We start from the raw sequence: 23,375 nt of genomic DNA, 5'->3' as shown, positions 1-23,375 counted from the left end.
CCACATACGACTATCCCTGCCGGCACCACTCACTCTCTTAACATTTATTATGTAATAAATTATGAGAATGATATCTACTATTATTTGTTCACACCACATATTTTATCTTATACGGAATTTGCCAAACAAATAGAGATACACAAGTTTATATGGGCCACTTGTTTACATAAAACCAATTCCAATTTTAAAATTTGTTTTTTTCTGCATAATACTTTGAATATGAGTTAGCTAGGATCATGGAATATCAATAGTGGGTCTTTTCTTATTTTTTTTAAAGAAAAGTTAAATTAATTTTAATTAGTTTAGTGAAATCATAATTGTTTATTATTGATTGTAGAAATTAGAAAACATTTAACAAATGCATAGGTGTTGGTTAGATCAAGTTATAATTAATGGATATCTTATATAACTACTGAATTACCCCCAACAAGCCAAGCATATGGGACCAAGCTTGGCCATAATAAGAAGGGGCACTTTCGAAACTTTGTACACAGATCCTTAATTCGATCCCGCCTTATGGAAAGATACTACTTTAGATGATATGATATAATAATCATTACTAACAAACGGTCGATTACCTAAAGCTACAATTTTGAATTATGCATTTAAACACGCGTTACAGGTGTCTCTATATGTAACGGTGAGAGTGATAGTTTTTTGTAAAAATGTCTGAATAAGTCAGTCTCTAAACCGAGACAAAAAAAATATAAGGAGTCACTAATCTCGTGACGTCAAAGACCAAAAAGTGTAGTAGACAGTCGACAAGATAAAATCACTAACCATTGTGTGTTTACAAGAAACTCCGTGAGCTGAATTCAGATACTACAAGACATTGGTTTTATGATATTGAAATAGAATCAACTGCGGAGGGTAAATACGTAAATCGCACAAATACGAAACTCGTTATAAATAAGAGTAAAGCTCGAGTTGACTCATTCTTCACTCAATATTGTAGAAGAAAGGAAACAGAGGGAAACAAGAACTCCTAAGAACCATACAGTACATCTTCTTCTTCCTGCTATCTTCTAATGGCGTCTGACCAGAGCATGATGATCAACTCTTCTTCAATTCCTGACGAAGAGTATGACGATACAGATGATGGGTTTCACTACCAGACAAGGCAAAGCAGTTTGTCTAGGTTATCTATCTGCACGAGCTCCTTCCATGACGACGACGAAGATAATCATACCTCGGAACTGGGTAACTTCATCTCTGAGCTGTCGCTGGAGAGCCTCGACGACGTCGGAGCCGAGGCAGACGGAGAAATCTCGGATGACGGTGACGACTCCGATTCCGATGAGGAACCTCCCGGCTTCTATACTCTCCCATCGATCATGACTCGCAGGAGAAGAAAAGTCAATGTTTCCACTGGTTTAGAAAAAGATAACGTGGATGGCCGTAAGTGTACTTCAGTTAAGCAAAGAAGGGTGTCACGAGAAAAGAGTTATAGAGGTCACGGTTTTAACGGTGTGGAGCAAGAGAGCGACGGAGACGGAAACCGTTACGGCGGAAGAGGGGAAGGAGAGTTAACGGTGTTAACGAAGGTGAAAGGAGGAAAGAAGTCGATGAAGATGGGGTTTGAGGAAGTGAAGGCTTGTAGAGATTTTGGGTTCGACTTGGAAGCTCCTGGTCGGGTCTCAGTATCCGCCGGGTCAAACCGGGAGACTCAGACTAGTAGTGGCGGCAACTCTCCTATTGCCACCTGGCGTATATCTAGTCCTGGTATAATCGTTAAAAAAATAATTTCATTTTGTATGGTTATTAAATTAGGATCTTAATATCATTTTGCATGGTTATTAAAATTAGGAGATGATCCGAAGGAGGTAAAGGCGAGACTCAAGATGTGGGCACAAGCAGTTGCTTTAGCTTCTGCTTCACGTTAAAGCTTTTTATGTTAGGGTTTGTCTCTTACGAGTTTTTCTTGAATTAGTAACTCTTCTACTGGGTTTGTAAATATGAAAGCTATACTATATTGTTCTGTTCAAAGCTATAATACTACACAATGACTTGTAAAACATTCACGTAGATTATGTGGTACTCTTTAGTGTGGAAAGCTAGCAGAGGGTGGAATTTCAACACTAGGGACCCTCTAAAGACCAAAGCACCCAAAACTTAATAACTCTAAAGAAAGGTTTACTTTTATCAAAAGCAGAGTCTGATCGATTTAGGATCCTTTGTGAAAGGGTCCAATGAATCAAAGGAATATATGCTCTCTTTTTTACATTACTTTCAGTTGAATATTATAAAATGCAAGGATGTTAAACTTTGTCATCATCATTCACTAATCAGATTCGCAAAATTTAATCAAAGATATCCTAAAACTGTACGTTTACTGCCAACTCTCAGAAACAAAAAAAACTGTATCCAAATGTATCAAAGATTGTGAGAGTAGTAAAAACATGATCCTCAGGACTAATAAACTATCAACATGTCGATGTACAAAAAAAGCAAGACCACATGTATAATGTATCTCTTCTCATCATCAGCCGCTGTTGTATGGTTGTTGATCAACATCATGTGCAATCTCATCTTCTTCATCTCCAAGTTAACCTATGGAAGCATTGACTCTAAAAACACAGCCAAAGGGGATCTGGTTTGCCACATCACGTAGAGGTGGTGACGACCACCGCCTTTTGCAGCCTCTTGGTCTCTCACATTCTCGGACCAGCCACAAAGTTCTGTAAATTTGGTGGGAGAGTCAGGCATCGAATCAGAGAAATCATGTGTGGTTAACTGAGAGTGCTTAGAGAAACCTCATTCATGAGTTTCTCAATTTGGGTTTTCATCTTCAAAATAATAGTATTTGGGTTTCTCATCTTCAAAATATATAATAATATTTTAGTATCACATCATTAAATAATTAAATTTTTATATTTCAGAAAATATTAGTTCATGTATAAGGAAATACATGACAAACAAGTTTCTAAAGATGTTCTCATAATATCTCAAATGATATATTATCTCATTTTCCTTCACAATTTTCTTTTAATTTTTCTTTTCTAAAGAGTGAGATTCTCTCTTAGATATTCACGTTAAAAGTACGATTAAAGCACTTCCATGTTTAGTATTTAGATGAGATATTGAGCAATAAAGAAAATAAAAAATAACAAAAGTAGAAGAGAGAAATACATACCGTATCACAAATGTGAAACCAAAAGAATACTTTGTAAAACTTAAAAATACTTTGTCCAATGTTCAATTGTAAAAAGTAGTAAAACTGAGAAGTATTTTGGTTTATTAATCAAACAGCTAAGATCCGAAAACAAGTTAACTGTAGACTAGTCTTAACTATAACAACATAAGAAATGGTTAAACTAGTAACATAGAACAGAAATTCATACAAAGAAGCTCATGGACGACGGGACATAAGCTCTTCAATCTCATCAGCATCTTATTCATACACTTCCTTACGCTGAACCTCTTCCTGGACACCGAAAACCCATGATTGACGAAAGTGGAGGCCATTGTTCTGCTAGTAGAACCCAAAGCTCCGTTATATCTGCTCTAAAGAAACACAATCTAAAACGAATCAAATTTAGTCAGATTACCTCGAAATCCTTGAAAGTGAAATATCTACTACCAGGAAAAGTATCAAAATATGTTGGATACTTTGGTTTTGGAAAAACATCGTGGATGAATTGTTCCCCATATGGAAAACGGCTTGGAATCCCGTAGTGGGCATCAGTTACCTACCCAAGCTTGTCGAAGTGTTCCTTCATCTTCTTCTTCTCCTTCTTTTTCATTTTCTCCTCCCATGGATCCATGACGCGAATTCTTAGATTTCGATTTGTGATGTGAGAGAAGAGAAAGATGGAGAGAGGACCCTTGAGAGATAGAACTCTTGAAAGTGATAGAAAAAAAAGAAATTAACTAAAGAAGACAGAGAGGGACGAGATAGTCTAACTTTTAGGTTTTTTCGTCTGGTATACCAATTCAAAATTTTTAATTTTCTCCCAAAAAATTTAGTGGTAAAAATTTTACCAAATTTGCAGTTTTACAAATATTTTCAAATTTTCACTTTTTTTTTTTAGTTGTATTGGACTCAGAAGAATTATGTTATGGTTATGCCACTTATATTCAGCTTTATACATTCATTTCTCATCTAACCATATGTAACAATATAGCTAATTTCATGAAATCTATATGTTTTATAAATAATTTAAAATATTTTGTATCTTAAATCATGATATTCATCATGCACGATGAATAGTTATAGTATACTCAGACTATGTCAAAATTTGTTGGTAGATCTTTTGACTATGAATAAATGAGCAATTAATGAATGATTTTATGTTTACTGAAATCACAGGTCGTCATTTGAAGACGTAAACGCTAAAAATTGTATTTATATTATATATAAATTTACAATTCGCTAAAAACGAGCACTAATTTACATGTATGTATATATCTAAATTGCATCTGCACTCGAGGATTAGTCTTAGATCTTCCGAAGATCTGTGATATCCGATGTTAATAAAAAAACGGTAGATGTATGTGTGTATTTCTGTTTTCCTGAACTGTACTAGAAAGATTAGCAATCTCTTTTGACCAGACAAAAATATTGGCAATCTCCGATAGATAGATTTTTTGCCAAATATATATCTGATAGATTTAATTTAGAATCGATAATCATTAAAATACAACTTACTAAAACATGTGTGGATGATAATGTATTTGATACTACTACGACATAGAGGTACATTTGCATCTTCTAACCAAATTCTTTTTCCAGATCTTTAAGGTGAATTTAGTCAGAACCTAAAGTTAACGTTTGAGATTAGGCTAGTGAATGTATGCATTTATAACAGAACCAGAAGTTAACCAGGTAAAACGCTAGCTGTATGGTATGGTATAGAGTTGTGTTAAATCTTACTTTGTGATCGGATATGATATAGATGACATGACATCTTACGTAAGTCTATAAAATATAACATATGTTTTCATTAATTGTGTTTCTGCAATGATATCTAGATATAGACATTGCAGAGTTCAGACCAAGAAACGAAAAGAGAAATCCAAATACAATATATACCAGACAACAAGAAATACTGTTTTAATTAACAAAAGAAAAAAATCCGTACCCTTTAGGTTTTGTGATATTTAATCGCTAAATCAGAAAATATATGTGAAAACAGATCATACCTTTTTCCATCGCCCCAAGATGAAAAAGAAAGAAAGAAAAAATCTCTTCTCGTTCCATTTCTTTTTTGCTAATAGAATCACACAACATATAATGTAATAAGTTATTAATTATTGTATTGTCACTGCCCACCTCCTGCAAGTCTACCTGCCTAACTAATAACCAGCAATAGCTTCAGGGAAAAGCCGCAGCAGCAGCCATATTTAGTAACCAAACATAGAAACCCATAACTAAATTGATTGCAGGGACAATAATTAGTGATGCATTTATATATTAACAGAAAGCAGCAATTCTGCATAGAGACTATTCACTTTTCTAAGACACCCCATTAAACTTTGAAACTTGCTGACCTCAGAGACATACAAGAGAGATATGAGTTTACGCTGATCCCAATCCTAGTTCATGTATCTAATTCTTATAAATCTCACTTATTTGTACCCAAATTTTCTACTCTATACAACCTTGCAATCTTGTTACATAACCTATGATATGGTCAGCCAAATGTAATTTAATAATATAATCAGTTGATGTTATGATTGAGAGAAGCGAAAATAAATAAAGATTTGCAAATCCTAAGGTACTTCATCTATATACAGGAATAAACATTTTCAAGAACACTCGACAAAAGACTATTCGAATCCATAAAATTTATCTATTATAACGGACGATATATGCATATCATCGAAACGTGTTATATCACTTCTCGATAACTTCATAATGAAATCGAAGCAATATGTTGTCACATAAGTAGAATTATGTGTGTGTTTAAAATACCAACTCATCTCATCATCATTATTGATCCAAATTAAAAGGCAATGAAGACTTTCCTTCCTTAAATAAGTGATCATCTTCACTGCTGTTTCCAAGCCTCAGCTGAAACATAGAGGAAGACGGAGAAGCACCGCCACGTGGCAAACTCCCACCGGAAGATGAAGATTCTTCCTCCGTACTGTTTGTTACTCCACTCTCGCCACATTCCATATCGACTCCAAAAAGCCTCAGCCTCTTCCCGGCCGTTCCAACAGCCGCCTGGTTCACTCGAGCTCCTCCGTGCATCATCACCGGCACAGATTCGATCACTAGCGGATCAGCCACCACCGCCCTCTGATCTACTGACCTAACGACATACCCATATCCAAATTCTCTCGGTATTTGAGGATAACAGTAACCACTGTGATGATGACGTGGCTGCTGATGATTATAGGGATTGTAACTTGTGGAAGTAGTTGCTGTCTGAAAACTGTAAAACCTAGGGAACATAGCTCCGGCAGGAAAGTGAGAAGTCGATGTCGTGTAGTCAGGGACTTTAGGTCGTCTCCTCCAATCGATAAACAAGCGGCTGTCCCTTCCTGTGTCTCCGACACATCTCAGGAAAGAGACAATATCTCCAGCGTCTAGCTTCTTGTCTTTAACGAAACGGCTCCAACCTTTAGTCATGACATAGCTCTGACTACTGTTCCAGTAAGAGTAACGGAACCTCCATGACTTTCCTGTGAGATCTTCGAAGTTTAGAATCAAACCCTTCTCGTTTGAGGATGAATCTAAAGGGAAGTATCTCTCCGCGTGTTGCTTTGGGATCACGAGTCGGTTTAGTTTCCCGACGTCACTTGGAGTCACCACTTTGTCGAACATGTGCTCTCTCTCCACTTCTTCTGTGGGCTTCTTTGCTTCTGCCTCTTCTTCTTCTCCTTTTCTTGCAAGAGACAAATTTGTCATCATCTTATATAGAACTCAGATCTCTTTATGGTGTGGCCAAGATTATGGTCTTGACTTCAAGTAGATGATTTCACAGCATTTCTGATGAGAAATCCGATGGGTGACTCAGGAATTGAGAAAAGAGGAAAGAAGAAAAAAAAACCCTAATTTTGGAAGAAGAGGAGGAGAATTGGAGGAGGAAAAAGTTTAAATTGGTGATGTGATTGACCTAATTATACATAAATAGAAATTTGGTTTTGCCTAACTTCACTGATCATCATCATCATCTCTCTCTCCCTCTCTCTTTCTTCGCTAATTCTCCCTGTTTTATGCAATAGCTTATAGCTGTAGATGAAGAAAAAAAAAGGTCTTGTTAAGATTTTTCTAGACTTAGAAGAATGAGAGAAAAAGGAGAGTATTATGATGACCATGATGGAGATATGGGCAAGAGAGAACCAATTTAGAGGGACCCTTGAATCATCTGGTTCAGTTCATGTGACCTTATTGTCCTTTACCATTATCTTATAGTTTCTTCTTTTTTTTCTCCTTACATAAAATATTCTTTTAATTAATTAGCCATACAAATAATATTTTTAATTTGCCAAAGAAATCAGATCTGTCCAAGGAATACAAATCGTAGATGGTTGGGATAAGAGGAGAAATGAGATAATATTGTCGCGGGTTTAGGGATATAATTTTATTTCACTTTAAATAATTATAATCTTAATACTACTATAAACGATCAAATGATTAACGAGCACTAGTATACTTCAATAAACAATCTCGCCCTAAAAATGCTACGTATCAAATTTTGTTTTACGGTTTGCTGCGTGCAATTTTGGTTCCACGAAGACACTATTTGGCATGTTGTTTTTATTAGTCTAGGTCTTTACTGTTACTTTTTGTTATGGTTTCCCTTCTCGCTCTTACTTTCTTCTTGTTACTGTATAACAATTTTGAACGATGATTTATTAAAATATTACAATTATAAAAATATTACGTAGACGATTCGACAATTGACAATGCCTATCTGACCGTTTAACCGAGTTTACTTGCACCATGTTAAAGATGTTTTGTAAGCTTTTACTTTAAGCTTTTTTCCGTAACCTCTTTATAATTATTTAATAAATTATTTTTTCCGAAATCATACATCTGCTGGTGTAAAAGCATTAATGAACATTTAGTCAAATCACTGGATTAAAATGGCTTCCACTATTGTATATTTGTATAACATTTATACACGTATATGTATAATATAGTGTGTGTGCGTGTGTCTGAGTATTCCATGTTTTACTATTGCCATTTGCAACACTTGTTATATACTTTTCCAACTTGTAAAAGATTCTTTTTATATTGATCACACCTTTAATTATACATCTCACCTATCCTTTTTTAAATTCCAAGAACTACGTTATTATTATAAAATTTTATTATACTTTCATTTTTGTGTGCTCACTCTTATAAACTAATGTTAAGGAAATTTTTTAAGAATATCCATTATTTATTCCTAACTAGCCTATGATCCTATATCAAAAAAAATCCTTTATATTTCTAGAATCCATTATTTAGTGAATCAGATAATATATAAGAGGAATAAGTCTTATAATATATATCAAACAAACTAAACCTTATAAATCTAATTAGCCCAATTCAAATATGTTATGATTTATTACGAATTCAACAACCACAAAAAGAAAGAAAAAACTCTCTCAAAAGGCGATAAAAAAAAAAGACTTGTGTTCCCCTCCGACGTTTGGCCTTCGGGTTCCGGCGTCGGCGGGATTTCCTCTCTTCTTCATGTTTTTCCTTTGCTTCTCCTCCACAGATCTCTTTGCCGTCGATATGTATGAAGCTCTGGTAAATTTTCGCTCGCCGGAACCCTAGATCTACCTCGAGGGGAAATAGATCCGGCGGTAGGTGGTTTCTCTCTGGAGTTCCAACGAGGCGGTGAGGTCCTCTGTGGGAAGGAGTCGTTGTTTTAGGGTTCGTCTGCGGTGGATCTCGATTTGTAGATCTGTCGTTGTCGTAGCGGTGAAGGCGCGTGGTGGCTGGTTACGAGCTCTCTCCTCCGGTTCTTCACCTGTTATGGTTTATGCGAAGTTTTTTCGTTGTGGAGTGGAGTATGCTAGCCTTCTTGGAGCCAAGGCTTGGTGTCTTGTTTTGGGTCTAGGTTGTGCTTCTGCTCAGTGGAGGCGATGGTTGAGCTTCGTCGCCGCGTACATAGGGAAGCTTGCTGGTCGTGTGGCTAGGGTCTCTTTGTGGTTCTGCGTGTGTGTCTCAAGAGGTTTCAACTTCTTCTGTCGTCTATGGCAGAGTAAGCAGTGCCTCCGACGATACTCTCCGCTTGCTCGTCCGCCTCATCATCTACACCGTTGTAGCTCCTTCCATCTCGCGAATGGTTTTGGAGTTTTTGGTGCCGCTTCGGCGGATGTCTCATCGCTTCACCGGCGAGGAGTATTTCTGAAGCGCAAGAAGACCGAGCTAGGTTCTCTAGTTTCGGGTCAGGGCGTCGGTCGGGACTTCCGAGGAGTCATATGGGTCCTTGATCGACGGGGTGACTTGATTTGGGTTTAGCCATCCCAGTGCTAAGATTGCTACTTGGTGATCTTCGCAGGCTACTCTCTTTCTTATTGCAGGTACTGAAGATTGGTGTTTAGATTCGTCTTCATCGCATCCCGCTTTGTCCGGAGGTTATGTAGCGCCTGCTCTGTTTCCGGTTCATGGCGATCTCGTCCCTCCACAGTCTGCGGTTAAGTAAGGTCTCGGTGGTGCCCTATAGGTTTGCTACCTCTTACTTTTTCCCGTTAATGTCAAGAGCTTCATGATCAGTTAAAGTACGAGTTTGAGGAGATTACCATAACCTAGCTACTCCGGCGATGTCACGGGATGTCCGGCATCCGAGGCAACGAAGTAAACCCCACCTACTTGTGATCAACATCAACGGTTGAGAACGGGAGATTGGTTTTTCTAAGAATTACGGAGCAGATTAGCGGATGGCGTCGGTTAAGTGGGCGAGCGAAGCTAATCATGTAACGTTTGAATTAGAAATATGAATCAAACTTGTACTGAAAACTGAATTCCGGTTTAACCGGTTGATTAATAATAGTAAATATATTTAAAAAAAAAAAAAAAAAAAAAAAAAATATGTTATGATTTTGTATTAATAGTGATAATAATATAGTAAGATTTTAAAATGTTATATATTAATTTTGAAATATATAAATTTATTATATAATTATCTCCATGTAATATGTAATTAAACCTTATATAACATAGTTAATTATTTATAACAAATTCAAAACTATTTTCCTTATCATTTACTCGAAACAATTTAATTATTTTTGTCACCAGTCAAAATATAATTACAAATAAATTTTAAAAAGTAAAAAAAAAAAAACAATGTAACCAAACATATTATCTAATAAGTTAATAGAACATTAATTATATTTTAATTATTTCGTAACTAAAAAACATAACCCGCGTTTCAACGCGGGTTATAATCTAATTATATTTTAATCTTGAAACTAATACTAAGATAATTGTAAATCATGATTATGTATAGTTGCCTGGTAAAAATTTTTTTTACAAATTCATAAATTATTTCCATCATATTTAAACTACCAAGTATATAATTCCACGGAACTCTCAAAATCATGATGGTCACTTGAAATCAATGAAATGTCACAAAATCCATATCGGAGGGGGAAATCCTCTTTAGTCAGACTCGGAAAAAAAATAGTCTCGGTATAATATTATTCTTGGACCGGCCAAAGAATCTTTTAGAGTTTATGGCTCAAGATTAGTAACTTTTCACATAAAACGAAAATCGACACCTTTGTTTGTTCCAGCGCATTGTATTAACAGCATGAAACAAGATTTCCTTGTTTTGTCCATGTAACATTTAGTACTAACTACTAAGTATAAGTTAGTAACAATACATATGTTACCCTCACAGATCATTAGTTAATAACTAGATAAACTAATTAATTGTTTTCACACATGGTTAATTTTATTGTTTTTTACGTACGTACGTGGTCCTGACAAAGACTAAACACAGATCATGTTCCTTTCATCCGTTGTCCAATTTCGGTTAACAGTAATCGATGGCTAGCTGGTTAATAATTGAAGTTTAGAACTTTATCAAAAAGTTGTAAACATGTTAATATATCGACGCTATTATAATAGTTCTTAACCTTTTGTACTATCTGTCTGACTGTTATAGTTTATATTAAGTTGGTTCAGAGAATTTGATTATAAGAAACTAAAAAGTTCAAATAATAAAGCATGCAGTAGGTAATGGAACGTTCATAAACGTGGTCCAAAATCTCATCCTCAGTACATAATTGGCTGGACACAAAAACCTCTAGTTGATGCAATGGCTTCTTCTGTTTTATCCTTGGGGGTGATTGGTTGGGCTGTAGAAAGTGACTTTAGTTTTAATTTTTATCTAGAACCTTAAATACTACCAATCATGCTTTATCTTGGTTTTTAAAGCTACAACCAAAAAATTAAAAGTACAGCAAAAACACACAAAAAATGGCTGTAAACATCTTATTTTCTAAAGCCCCATTTTTTTAGCTGTAGGAAATTTTAAAGCTACATCATTTAAAGCTAAATCAAAAATCTTACAGACAAAATATTAAAGTAAATTTTCTACAATTACAACCCAACCAATCATCCCCCTTATTGATTAGAATCTTGATTGATCCAACGATATATGATTTATCGTATCAATCAAAATCAAAATCATAATAATAATGACACATCAAATTGCATTTGCTAATATATAATATATATGTGTACTCATTCCATTTCCAAAATAAGATTTTCTAAATTTTATTTTTGTTTTGCAAAGATAGATTTTATATATTTTAAAAGTGCTCTAGTATGCTTTTAAGAAACATTATGTGAGAATATTTGAATTGATTAAATACTATTGGCTATAGTTATTAAAAATTTTATAGTAAAAGTAAATAATAAATTTAATTGTAAACATTTGTTATATTTTTAATATGGTTGAATATTTTAGAAAATCGTTCTTTCCTAAACAAAGGGAGTTTGCATGGCTTATCATTTTTTATAACTTTCTACATAAAATGGGTTGTGTTTTCTTTAATGCGCATCTCATAATATGACCCCCTAATATATAAATATAATTTATTGAAATGTGATAGGCTGCAGAATATCAGCAAAATAAATATGTGTAACAAACTAATTAAAGTTTCAAGGTTTGCAAAAGTAGCGAAGCACAATAAAAGGCAATATGATTAAATCTTTCTTTATATAAATGAACACAATTCTTTTTGTTATCCTTTTTACCTATATTTTTGTCAATGTTTACATATTACTCTCTCTATCTCTACACCTCTTCTACAAAGAAATAAAATAAGAGTAGTTAAAGTCGTTATTGTTCTTAATAAATTAAATATATAAATTACTTACAAAAAAATGAATTTAAATTATTTTGATTAGACAATTGATAAAATTATTAATAATAATAATTCTCCAAAATCTGAAAGTATATTTTTTTTTTTTAAAAAAGAAGATAATTCATATATATATATATGATGTGTATGTATCTGAAAATATCTTTTAAAAATTTATTAATTCAAAAACAGAAAAAACATAACTAAATATTAATCAAGTGAAATTCTTGATTTATTAGAATTGAAAAAAATATAGAGTGATTTTTAAGATTTATATATTAACAATGAAGGGCAATGTAGTGTATAAATAATAATTTATTATTATATTTTTGAATTAGTAAAGAATGTATTAATAAGTAACAATAAAATGATTATTTCCGCATGCGCATACGAACCTAGTACAATAAATATCACGATATTAAGAGGAAACAACATGGTCTATAATATTCGAAATTTGTACTCATCAGTGTATATTTCACACTATGTTCATATTGACACACACACACACACACACAAAACGAGCGAAGTAGTTTGCTAGTCGTTGTTTTGTGGGATTAAACTATATGATTTGGCAAACCCACTTTATACTAGTTGCTTAATGTACCATATTAGCTTATGATAATGATGGAGAGTAGGTTGTACATATATATGAAGCATATGATAAAGAAAGAAAGCAAAGATGGGGTTTAGGGTAAGGACCACTTATATACCGAAAATTCCAGACTCGCACACTTATTAAGCCTTTCTTGTTAAAATAAATGCTCTCTGGCATTCTCTTTTTCTAATTTGTCCATCACCTGAAGCACTCCTCCCATCCTTTCAAATGCTTTGGCCAGACACTATACATATATCTTCATTGATTGTAAATGATCTCAAAGCCAAAACAATCCTCTGAAAAGTTTTTTCTTCTGAAACTAGCTATTAACCCGAAAACAATATATACATATCTCTCCGCAACCTAGAGTAGTGTCCAATCTACACGTTCACAGTTCACTTCCATGTATAGTTATGTTATTGATCAAAATTTCATATGACTATAGACAGTTTTATCAAGGTATGGCATGCCTGGCTTCTGCTCGATCTAATGAGGAGGATATGGGGTAAGACAGGAAAACGTAGACTTTAAAAAAATTAGGGTTTCTCAGTTTTTATAAATAAATTTTCTTTCCAATAATTCTTTTTGAACAAAAGAACCGGGATGCTTGTCCTAAACCGGGTCTTTTTATAGAGAAATTGTTTATAATAAATTAGTTGTAGGTTTTTTGGACCGACGCGATCTCCGTAAAGTCACTCGTGTTAATCCAATTAGATCGACCATTATTGACTGTAAAAAGGTATGATAATAATACATATAAGATCGGTCGCCATCGAAGAGGTAGTGATGAAGTAGAAGGCCGTCCAATTTTTTAAAGATTTTATTTTGCTTTACTTAAATTAAAAAAAGGAGAATCGATGATGTGATAATGGCAACAGCATGCTCCAGTTGTCAAAATGAGCCCAGAGTCTAGGACTCTCTCCATCTCTCTCTAGCCAACCTTCTCTTTGAAGGAAAATATAATGTCTTCTAAGTATGCATCTTGAGAATTAAGTCCATGTGCAAAAAGGAAAAAAAAATGTTAAACATAAGGTATGTAATTGTGGATGTTATTTTTACCCAGTTTTACATACTGTTCATTGACAAATATATATGTAGTATTGTTACTTTATCACAATTAAACTTCTCTTTCTGTTCATAACTTCATAGTTACATTTATTTTTATTACTCCCTCCATATTTTTGTACATGACTGTCTATAAATTTCACATAAATTAAGGTACTTGCTACAAAGTCATTTCTATCCTTTATCATCAATTGACCAACACATTATTCCACATTGAAACTCAAGTTTGTTGACTAGAAATAAATAACATGAGTGTAGTAAATAAAGTCATATCTTATCATATTGTGCATAGTTTTTTGAAAACGTCAAATATAATGAGATAAGAAAAAGAGTCTAAATGTAAAAAAATAGGGAGGAAGTATTATTTAAGGTTAATGGTGTCACTTAGAGAAGACAAAAGAACTTAAATGAGGTTATTGATTAAGTTAATGATCAATAAGCTTGTTAAAATATATATATAATACAAGTATAAGAGTAGGACTAAGTATAATTGTATAAGTATGTGGCCTAAGAACATCCTTCTCCGTAGAGAGTGTCAAGTGAAATTTCTTAAATACAAAATATCTCTATTTAACATGATTGAATTGTTGGATTATGTTTTAATATTTTTCAAAACACTAAACTATTTAGAAACAAACAAGTGGCAATAAAGTTTTTACTAGTATCTAAAATCATCTCAATTGAGAACTTTTATGATTCTCTTATTTATCCTCTTTTATTTATTCTTTTTCTAATAGTTAAATATTCTATAAGCATATCCATTCCCAGATGCTCTAAGTATTTACATCAAATAACTAAAAGCAAAGAAACTATATATAGTGATAGTTAAAAATTGTTAGATTTGTTAAAGACGAAGTATATTTTACCAGAAAAAAAGAAGAAGATGAAGTATAAATGCAAATATATAAGGTGGGGTCGGTTTGTATGGAAGGATGGATACAAAGGGATCAACCCGCTCAGGCTGTCTCAACTCTGAAGGCCAAAAGCATTGCACATATATATATATATATATATTGAATTTGGATGCTCTCTTTGCAAAATATGATTTTATATGTTTTAAACTCTTATATATTATCATTAAACTTTCGTATATTATAATATTAGTGTATTGACTCTGTGGATAAATAAAGACCAGTAGCTGCTGATAAATAACTGTATATATGCACCTATATACACATTTATTCATTCATCATATTTACTGTTCGCACACTTAAATCTTGATAAATAACTATATATATGCACCTATTTCTGCATTTCTATTTTTATATATTTTGGATAAACTTACATATATACACAAGTACGCATAACCAAATTTTACAAATTAAGTTCCTCATTTATTTGATTGCATTTTAAGAGAGAGGAAATGGAGGGGACTACAGTGTGGTCCTTGTAAAAAAAAGTGAGGCCCAAATAAATACGATATAGATGATAAATGGAAAAGCCCATTCTCTATCTATATATGTGCTACTCACGTTTAGTCGCTTTCTCATTTGGATCCACACCACACACACTATTTGCCAATAATCCTTTATATGTTCACTGTTCTGTAGTGAAATGTACAGAGATCTTTCCTTAAGATCTCTTTTTTCCCTTTAGTTAGGATTTTTTCTTCTTTTAAGTTTTAAGAGAGTAGTAACCAGAGAAAAATAGATTTTAGTACAATCTTACTTTCGATTCACATATGGGGTTTTTACCTTCTTTATTTATTCTTCTTTCTCGTTGCATGCACGCACGTTGTTATAATCATGACTACCAATCGCAGTCACGATCTATTAATTAGAAAAACGTTTCTTTACTCCCAAGTAAAGCGTACCGTGCATGTTTACGTTTCATACATTCAAAACAAAACAAAAAATAAAAACCCTTAATGACCTCTGTTTTCTTTCCTCAAGTCTTAGGGAGATAGATTGAATCAGGAGACATAGAAATCATCTGAAGCAAACTCGAATTGGAAAACGTTTCCTCAATTCCATCTCCTTTCTTATCACAACCGCCTCCACCGTTATTTTCAGCGATCTGCAACAGCTCTCTAGCCGCATCAACCATCCCAAACTTCCCATCACCACCAAACAAAACGCACCGAGTCGCAAGATCAGCAACTAAACCAATCTGCTCTCTATAAACCACTGGCTGCTCATGAAAATACAAAGAAGGATCCACGATCTCTTCAAGCTTACCGCATCTAATCCTTTGCAACGCTTGAGTCACGTTCTCTTCTCTCTGTTTCGATCCAGTCACTATCTCCAGAAGCAAAACCGCGACATCGTACATACAACTATCCGTCCTCTGTTTCCTCTGTAATCCAAAACCTGTGACCTTAGCTTGAAAGTCTTCGTCTAAGAAGATGTAACCAGAACCAATGTTGTTGTGTAAGATCGGTGGATAGTTCTCGTATTGAAGCAAAGCAAGTAAACCAGCCACTTCAGCTACAATGTTAACTCTCTTGCACCAGTCAAGGCCTAGACGCAACCGATCCTCAAGCGACCCGTTAACCGGATACTCGTAAACAACGACCGGATTATATCCAATATCCATACAGAAACCTATGATTCTCGCGAGGTTTCTATGCAAAACCGCGGATAGATGATCGATCTGAGACGAAATCTCCAAGAACTCAATCTGGTTTTCACAGAGAACCTTGTGGACGAGCACACGTGTTCCGTTTTTTAGGTTACCTGAGTAGATAGTTCCGGTTTTGCCTTGTGTGAGTTTTTGTGAATCTTGAAACCCTTTTGTTGCTTCTTCTAGCTCACGGTATGTGAAGAGACGAGTCTTGGTGTAACCTTTGCGAAACGAAACACTCGTAGTAGTTGTTGTCGGAGAGTGGTCGAAGTGTTGGCCTTCGTGAGTTGTTGTTACGGGACGTTTTAGGAGACAGAAAAGTGCTAAGAGTGAGCCCAGTATGAACAGAGGAGCTAAAACTCCTGCATATAAATGATATGATTTAATTTAAGCAATAACTTTGGTTCTAAGAAACTACACCCTCCGTTATAAAAATCAAAATAGTAATTGAGTTTATTGAAATTTTATTGATTATAAATTATGAAAGATATTTAATTACAAAAATAATGTGTCGATAATCAAAGTTTAATATGTTTTCGTAAAAAAAATTAAAATTTACATTTTTTTAAATATAAAAAATATTATATGTGTTTCAGTTTAGTTGTCGTTGTAAAGAAAATTTTTCGTTTCAAAACAATTGTCGTTTTATAATTTTAAAATTTATTCTTTATAATTCAATTTATTTTTTATTGGTTGAAATGTGATTAAATGTATTGGTAATGATGTTTTATTTAATAAATATACAAAATTAAAAAAAATTTTAATCTGTATGTCCAAATTAAAAATGACAATTTAAATAAATTGGAGGGAGTATTAATCTCGGTAAGATTAGGTTAATTACCAGCTAAAACGGTTAGTTTCTTCCCGTTGTGTTTCTTGATTTCGCATTTGTTTCCATATACTTCATTACCGTCTCTGTAGCAAGCTGTAACAGTATACAAAGTTAGTTGCTTGTGAGGCAAGAAACACTAAAATTTTCTAATTTTAGTAACTTACATCTCAAGCAACCGTTTCCATGGACGAAACCGTCGCCAGCAAACCCATCTCGGCACACACATCTAACACTTCCTTGAATGGCCGTAGCATTAACAGTTCGAGCCTCAGGGTCGCAAGTACCCTCTGAGGAGTTTCTAGGAATCGCCCACTCTAACTTAACGCCTCGTTTGCCTCTGTTCGTGCCTCTGGGAACAACCCACGAAGAGAATCCTCTGCATCCATATTTACCAAAAACAGAGAAGTCATCACCGGGACGCCACGCGCTGTGATCAGACAAAGGATAGCAACATCCTATATCCCCACCACCGGAGGTTTCATCTTCCTCTCTGCCGTCGCAACCGAAGAGAACGTTGCTTTCGCAACCGGCTTTGCAGAGGGAGGAGTCTTCACAGTCGTAAAGACTGATAACGTTTTCGAAGGAGATGGAGAAGAATTGGTTCGTGGAGAAAGGGAAAGAGCGTAAATCGTTGAATTGGCGACACGGAGAGGAAGGGAAGTCTACGAGGAGACCGTCTGTGAAGAACTCGATGACTCGGTAGGTTTGGTGGTTTATGTGGAGAAACAGAGTTGATGAGTTTGCGCAAGTAAGTCGAAAAGCAACGGGGGAGGAGGAGGAGGAGGAAGAGAGGTGGAAAGGGAAAGAGATTGAGAAGTTTCCGCACTTTTCTAGTGAAGGGAGAGCTTCGGGCTGTGAGAGAGTGATGGAGGTTAGGGTTTGGAGAGTGAGGAGGAGGAGAAGAAGTAGAAACAGAGCAGAGGAGGAAGACGAAGAAGGGAGAAACAGAGGACACATTTTTCAGAGAATAATCGATGAGTAAAGATGTTTAAAAGAATATTAAGACTTTGTATTAATGCATCAAAAGCTACATTCGTGGGACTAATATTTAGAGAACTGTGAAAATATTGGGAATTGTGAAAATATGAGAATTGAGAATTGTGACATACGTGTGTGAATCAACAAAAACGTCAGGTGTCGAGATCGTAAGGATATAGGTTGAAAATGGAGGGTGAAGATGCGAAGGAGGGAGATTATGGAAGTTGGGGAATAGGAGACTAATGGTCCGTTGAACAGCTAACACATCGCACCATTGGACCTCGAGCTCTCCTATTTTTACTCCAAAACGCTAATCTCTTGTTTTAATCCAACGTTTTTTATTGTATAAAGTTTCCATCGATATTATGTATACTTGATAATCCGTGTACTAATAGAAAGAAAAAAATACACAATGTAGAAAAAAAAATAAGATTTGTATTTTATTTACGAAACAAAGACTAAAAAATTACGGAATGTCACTGTCAGATCTAAAGGTTTCTCCTTCTCTTCGCTACGAAACGACTTGAGAAAGGAACTCACGGGGACTCCTGTTACGATGCTCGCATTACAGGGATGTTTGGTAACAATGACAATCATATACACAACTCAGCTGGTAGCAACTGTTATCAGTTATTTGGTATCATGGGCCTTACAATGGTCTTGTGTTATGCTGGCGCGGTCATGGAATTATTGTCACCTTGTGGGGCAAGTTCCAAGGAAAAGTCCCTCATTGTGTATTGCTAGACTATTGTCTGTCATCTGTCCAACTCCTAGACTAAACGCAAAGAAGGTAGAAAAACTATATGGTTTCACATTTACGGACAGTAAGCAGTAGATATCGAGACAAATTCTCAGATGATCCACAAAGAGATTCATTTTTCCCATGTTTTTTCCGCTTTTTATCTATATATCTATAATATTAAAAAAAACGAAAATATTTTCTTATCTACTTACAAAAAGTCACTAGACCATTACATTTAACTAACTTTAATATTTTTGACAGAGAGACTGAGACTAAATATAGGAACCACATTTATAAATAGAGAGACATACTTATGAATTCGGCAATGGATCCCTTTTTGTATTCTAAAATTGGATAACATATATATATATATAAGCTCAGTAGTACGATTCATGACATCTGAAATATTCGTTCTATACAAACTTGTCTCAACATATACAGTCATTGTTTTTTATATAGTCATTCATATTCCAAAAGATTGCATTATTAATAAATTCTTACATATTTTACCAGCTACATACGAATATCATCTACAACCAATTATGTTTAGTGAAAATTGATGATTAAATTTAATTAAAACTATTATTCAGTTTATTGTTATTTTCAGTATATCACAATTCGAAAATTGCTCTTAACAATATTACATTCTAAACAGAATCTCCACGAGTATTTTAACTAACTTTTATACAATGTATAAATAATCTTACCTCGATTATAACAATCTCCAATATTTATATAGAGCCAATTTTTTTTTAGATTAGTGGAGAACAAGTGTCAAGATAGGATAATGCTAACGTGGCGATCTTCGGGTTCTCATTGGATAGATTTTTTGTGTTTACTTAAGCTCAACCAAAAGAAGATGACATATAACACTCGAGAATGTGAAAAAGATTGGAAACTATTGATTTAATGGTTGTTAATGAGAAAGCTGATACAGAATATTCCTTCACATGTTTGGTTTGCTCTTAGCGCTCAATTTGTATTGTGACATGACTGATGTTGTACTCCCTGCGGATGTAATCAATGACCTTGTTGAGCACCATATCTGCATCTGCTTCTGGTCTGATATTGACATGGCAAGCGAGCAGCACTTTTCCCACTGTGATAGCCCAAATGTGAAGCTCATGAACAGCCACCACTTCTTCCATTTCCACCAAACCCTCTTCCAGTTTTGTAGCATCAATCTCTCTCGGTGTACTCTCCATCAACACTTCAAGAATGCTTCGAATCATGTTGATGGTTGTTCCCAAGACAATAACCGAGAAGACAAGAGTGCAGATCAGGTCTACTATTTTCCATTCCGGGTTGTACCAGATGATGGCTCCTCCGATCATAACACCAACGCTCTGGATGGAGTCTCCAAGGACATGAAGATAAGCTCCTTGGACATTGATGTTCCTCTTTCTCTTCTCTTTATCCGGCTTCGATTTGTCGAGTAACTTCTCAGTAACATCACCATGAGCTTGGTGGTGCTTGTCCTCTCCATGAGTATGACCATGATCATGATGGTGATGAGTGGTAACAGTCACCCCACCGTGGTTGTGATGGTCATGACCATGTCCATGACCGTGATCATGCCCGAGCAGAACAGCCATTATGATATTCACAAGCAGCCCAAACGCAGCAACAAGGAACATAAGGAATCCATTAACCTCAGTGGTCTCGGTAAGAAGTCTGATAATGGCTTCGTAGACGAGAATACCAGTGAGCAACCAAATGAGCTGGATAGAGACAAGAGCTCCGAGAATCTCAATCCTGAAAAACCCATACGTCTGCCTAGGAGTGGCTTCCCAACCAGCAGCCCACAAGGAGAACAAGGAGATAGCAAAGGCAGCAACGTCAGAGAGAAGGTGAGCTGCATCGGTTAGTATAGCCAAGCTATTAGCTTTGATCCCGCCGAAAACTTCAACGGTCATGAACAAAAGACATAACACGACCGCGATACAGAGCTTCCGCATGGAAGCATTGCGGTCCTGTGCATCACCAGAAGCATTGTTGAGATCTGAGAACCCACAAGGTGCTTCTCCACAGGCTTTACTTGCCCCAAGTGTTGTTCTCTGTTCATCAGGTTTTGCTATATTAACCTCAATGATGTGACTATGTTGAGGGCTTGAGGACGCCATCTGAAAAAAAAAAAAAAAAAAGAAAGCAACTTTATTATCATCAAAAGTCAAATCAGAGAACGAGGACATGTATCCTACTACTACTAGTCTAGTAGTGGGAGAATTTTTTTTTTCTTTTTTTTTGAAACAATTAGTGGGAGAAATAAGAGCAGAATCTTCAAGCAAAAACACATACGAAATAATATATATTGATATATAAAAACAAGCTAGTCAACGTTTACAAAACATATATACTAATAATCGTCATCATTACTAGAGTCAAAAACCCTTTTAAATATTACAGTTTAAGAGATACAGAAAAAGACATCAAGTGTCACAATCAGACAGAACCAATTCATATGTCACAATCTAGAAAACCATCCATAAAAACGATAAATTAAGCTACAAGAGATGCAACGGCAAAGGCTGATTGAAAAGAAGAAGCTAAATTACCAGAAGAAGAGAGCTGAGAGATTCAAGGTGGGTGGTGGTTGGGTTATTTATTTACAAAAAGAAGAAGAGCCTCGTGTCGTCGTGCCTGTGCTCACCAGAAAAGGAGGAGTTATGTCTTTTTTATAGAGTATATATATCAGGAGGCGCCACCAATTTCACGAGATCCACCTTCCTTTTTTCTTTTCTTCTTTCTCTCCTGCCTTTCAGATCTCCCATCTCTTTTGGTTTTGTTTTGCCTTCGACGGTCAACGTTCAAACACGTGGCGATATCTACTGACCCGTATTAATTAACCCAGCCCTGGTTTGGTTTGATTGTATGATTGGGTATATTAAGCGGTTTACTAAAATGATTGGTTTGGTGTTTTATCCATTGTCTTTTCTCGTCAGATTTAAAATAACTAACCTTTTAATATTTCCTCTTACAAATTAGAAATTACTTGTCAAGATGAACAAAGAAAACAAATATGGAGGCACGCGTTTAACGTAGCTGGATGATTCGTAGAGTTGAACTATATACAAATGCGACAAAGATTAGCTGACAAGATAACACTAAGAATAAAAATAAATTAATAAGTCTATCATAAAACCAACGAAATAAACAAACTTCAAGGGAAGTTTCCTTAGGTTCTCGGGGTTTAGACCAACTAGACACTAAGAGCTTGATTGGTTTTCCCGCTACCACCCGCAAACGCAGCTTTTGCGATTGGTAGCGGTTGACAGCGTTTCGAAACAATCATACAAACCGTTACAAATCGTTTCAAACCGCTCCAAACCTCTTAAAATCAAAAGCTGGTTCCAGCTAGCGTTTGCGGTTGCGGAAGGATAATTTTTTTTTTTTTAAACCATATAAATACAAAAATAAAAATAAAAATAAAATTTTTAAAATGGAATTATAAAAATACTAAAATATATCTATTATATTTTAATTAATATTATAAAATTTTAAAATAAAAATATTTTCTATAATTTAAAAAATTTAAAACTATAACTTTGAAAATATAATTTTACATATTTATTATAATATTATGATTTTTGATATTTTTATAATTATATAAAATGTAAATATTGTTAATTTATTATTTAACCGCTGCTGTATTTGGTAGTTAACCAGTCATAAGTATCCCGCAAACGCACCAATTTCTAACCGCAGAACCAGTCGTACAAATCTTTTAAAACCGCTAGAAACCGCAACCACCCGCATCCGCAAACGCCCGCAGCCGCAACCGCAACCGCTGCGTTTGAACCAGTCAGACCCTAAAACACCAAATTTGGTGTGAAATAATAAGAAAACGAAAAATCTTGAAGTGAGGATTTGGTGTTGGACCCTCGCGTGCGTCGCTCCACGGCCTTTCAGGATTTTGCCTCTTCTCTCCTACGTGTGGGTTCCTCTGTTATTTTTTTTCTCTTTTCTGTTCTAACTAGGTGTTTTACCCGCGATGCGGACTTAAAAATTTTCATAATTTTTGAAATTTTTTTTGTACACTATATTCATTATACTAAAATATATCTTAAATAACTTAATATTATATTTTTACTTATATAATTAAAAAAATTATTTGATTAATATTTAATTAATATAATTTATGCTTTAAATTTTTACTAAAATACTTTTTCAGATAAAAATACAATACATATATATAGAAATTATCCTTTTTAATTATATTTTTAGATTTTGGATAATTCAATATTCTACTTTAATATAATTAAGAATTTTATTTGATTAATATTTAGTTATATAATTCATGTTTTTAACATTTTATATATAATTCATGTTTTTAACTTTTA

General features: G+C 34.6%; 4 protein-coding genes across 4 annotated transcripts; 1 reads left to right on the top strand and 3 right to left on the bottom strand.

Annotated features, from left to right (window-relative positions):
• The first annotated feature begins 843 nt into the window (after positions 1 to 843).
• On the top strand, positions 844 to 2,017 carry BNAA03G21560D. The gene is made up of 2 exons (XM_013885210.3): positions 844 to 1,722; positions 1,807 to 2,017. The coding sequence occupies exons 1-2, from the start codon at positions 1,029 to 1,031 to the stop codon at positions 1,881 to 1,883; spliced, it is 771 nt and encodes a 256-aa protein (XP_013740664.2). The 5' UTR covers positions 844 to 1,028; the 3' UTR covers positions 1,884 to 2,017.
• A 3,761-nt stretch (positions 2,018 to 5,778) lies between these two features.
• On the bottom strand, positions 5,779 to 7,334 carry LOC106438291 (B3 domain-containing transcription factor NGA1). Its single transcript, XM_013879405.3, has one exon. The coding sequence runs from the start codon at positions 6,857 to 6,859 to the stop codon at positions 5,933 to 5,935; it is 927 nt and encodes a 308-aa protein (XP_013734859.2). The 5' UTR covers positions 6,860 to 7,334; the 3' UTR covers positions 5,779 to 5,932.
• Positions 7,335 to 14,990: 7,656 nt separating this feature from the next.
• On the bottom strand, positions 14,991 to 18,977 carry LOC106438294 (probably inactive receptor-like protein kinase At2g46850). Its single transcript, XM_048775868.1, has 3 exons — positions 17,480 to 18,977; positions 17,325 to 17,408; positions 14,991 to 16,845 (listed from the first exon to the last, which is right to left on the bottom strand). The coding sequence occupies exons 1-3, from the start codon at positions 18,270 to 18,272 to the stop codon at positions 15,809 to 15,811; spliced, it is 1,914 nt and encodes a 637-aa protein (XP_048631825.1). The 5' UTR covers positions 18,273 to 18,977; the 3' UTR covers positions 14,991 to 15,808.
• Positions 18,978 to 19,915: 938 nt separating this feature from the next.
• LOC106438293 (metal tolerance protein 1) lies at positions 19,916 to 21,825 on the bottom strand. Its single transcript, XM_013879409.3, has 2 exons — positions 21,591 to 21,825; positions 19,916 to 21,158 (listed from the first exon to the last, which is right to left on the bottom strand). The coding sequence occupies exon 2, from the start codon at positions 21,156 to 21,158 to the stop codon at positions 20,001 to 20,003; it is 1,158 nt and encodes a 385-aa protein (XP_013734863.2). The 5' UTR covers positions 21,591 to 21,825; the 3' UTR covers positions 19,916 to 20,000.
• Between the last annotated feature and the right edge of the window lie 1,550 nt (positions 21,826 to 23,375).

Source organism: Brassica napus, chromosome A3, assembly GCF_020379485.1.
Source record: "Brassica napus cultivar Da-Ae chromosome A3, Da-Ae, whole genome shotgun sequence".
NCBI lineage: Eukaryota > Viridiplantae > Streptophyta > Magnoliopsida > Brassicales > Brassicaceae > Brassica > Brassica napus.
This window is presented reverse-complemented; position numbering and strand designations above follow the sequence as displayed.

Bases quoted from the DNA above. Each gene is read 5' to 3' on its own strand.
- BNAA03G21560D (XM_013885210.3), top strand. From the start codon at position 1,029: ATGGCGTCTGACCAGAGCATGATGATCAACTCTTCTTCAATTCCTGAC. The intron at 1,723-1,806 runs GTATAATCGTTA...TATTAAAATTAG, and splicing joins CTGGCGTATATCTAGTCCTG to GAGATGATCCGAAGGAGGTA.
- LOC106438291 (XM_013879405.3), bottom strand. From the start codon at position 6,859: ATGATGACAAATTTGTCTCTTGCAAGAAAAGGAGAAGAAGAAGAGGCA.
- LOC106438294 (XM_048775868.1), bottom strand. From the start codon at position 18,272: ATGTGTCCTCTGTTTCTCCCTTCTTCGTCTTCCTCCTCTGCTCTGTTT. The intron at 17,409-17,479 runs GTAAGTTACTAA...ATACTGTTACAG, and splicing joins TGGAAACGGTTGCTTGAGAT to CTTGCTACAGAGACGGTAAT. The intron at 16,846-17,324 runs GTAATTAACCTA...ATTTATATGCAG, and splicing joins GAAACTAACCGTTTTAGCTG to GAGTTTTAGCTCCTCTGTTC.
- LOC106438293 (XM_013879409.3), bottom strand. From the start codon at position 21,158: ATGGCGTCCTCAAGCCCTCAACATAGTCACATCATTGAGGTTAATATA.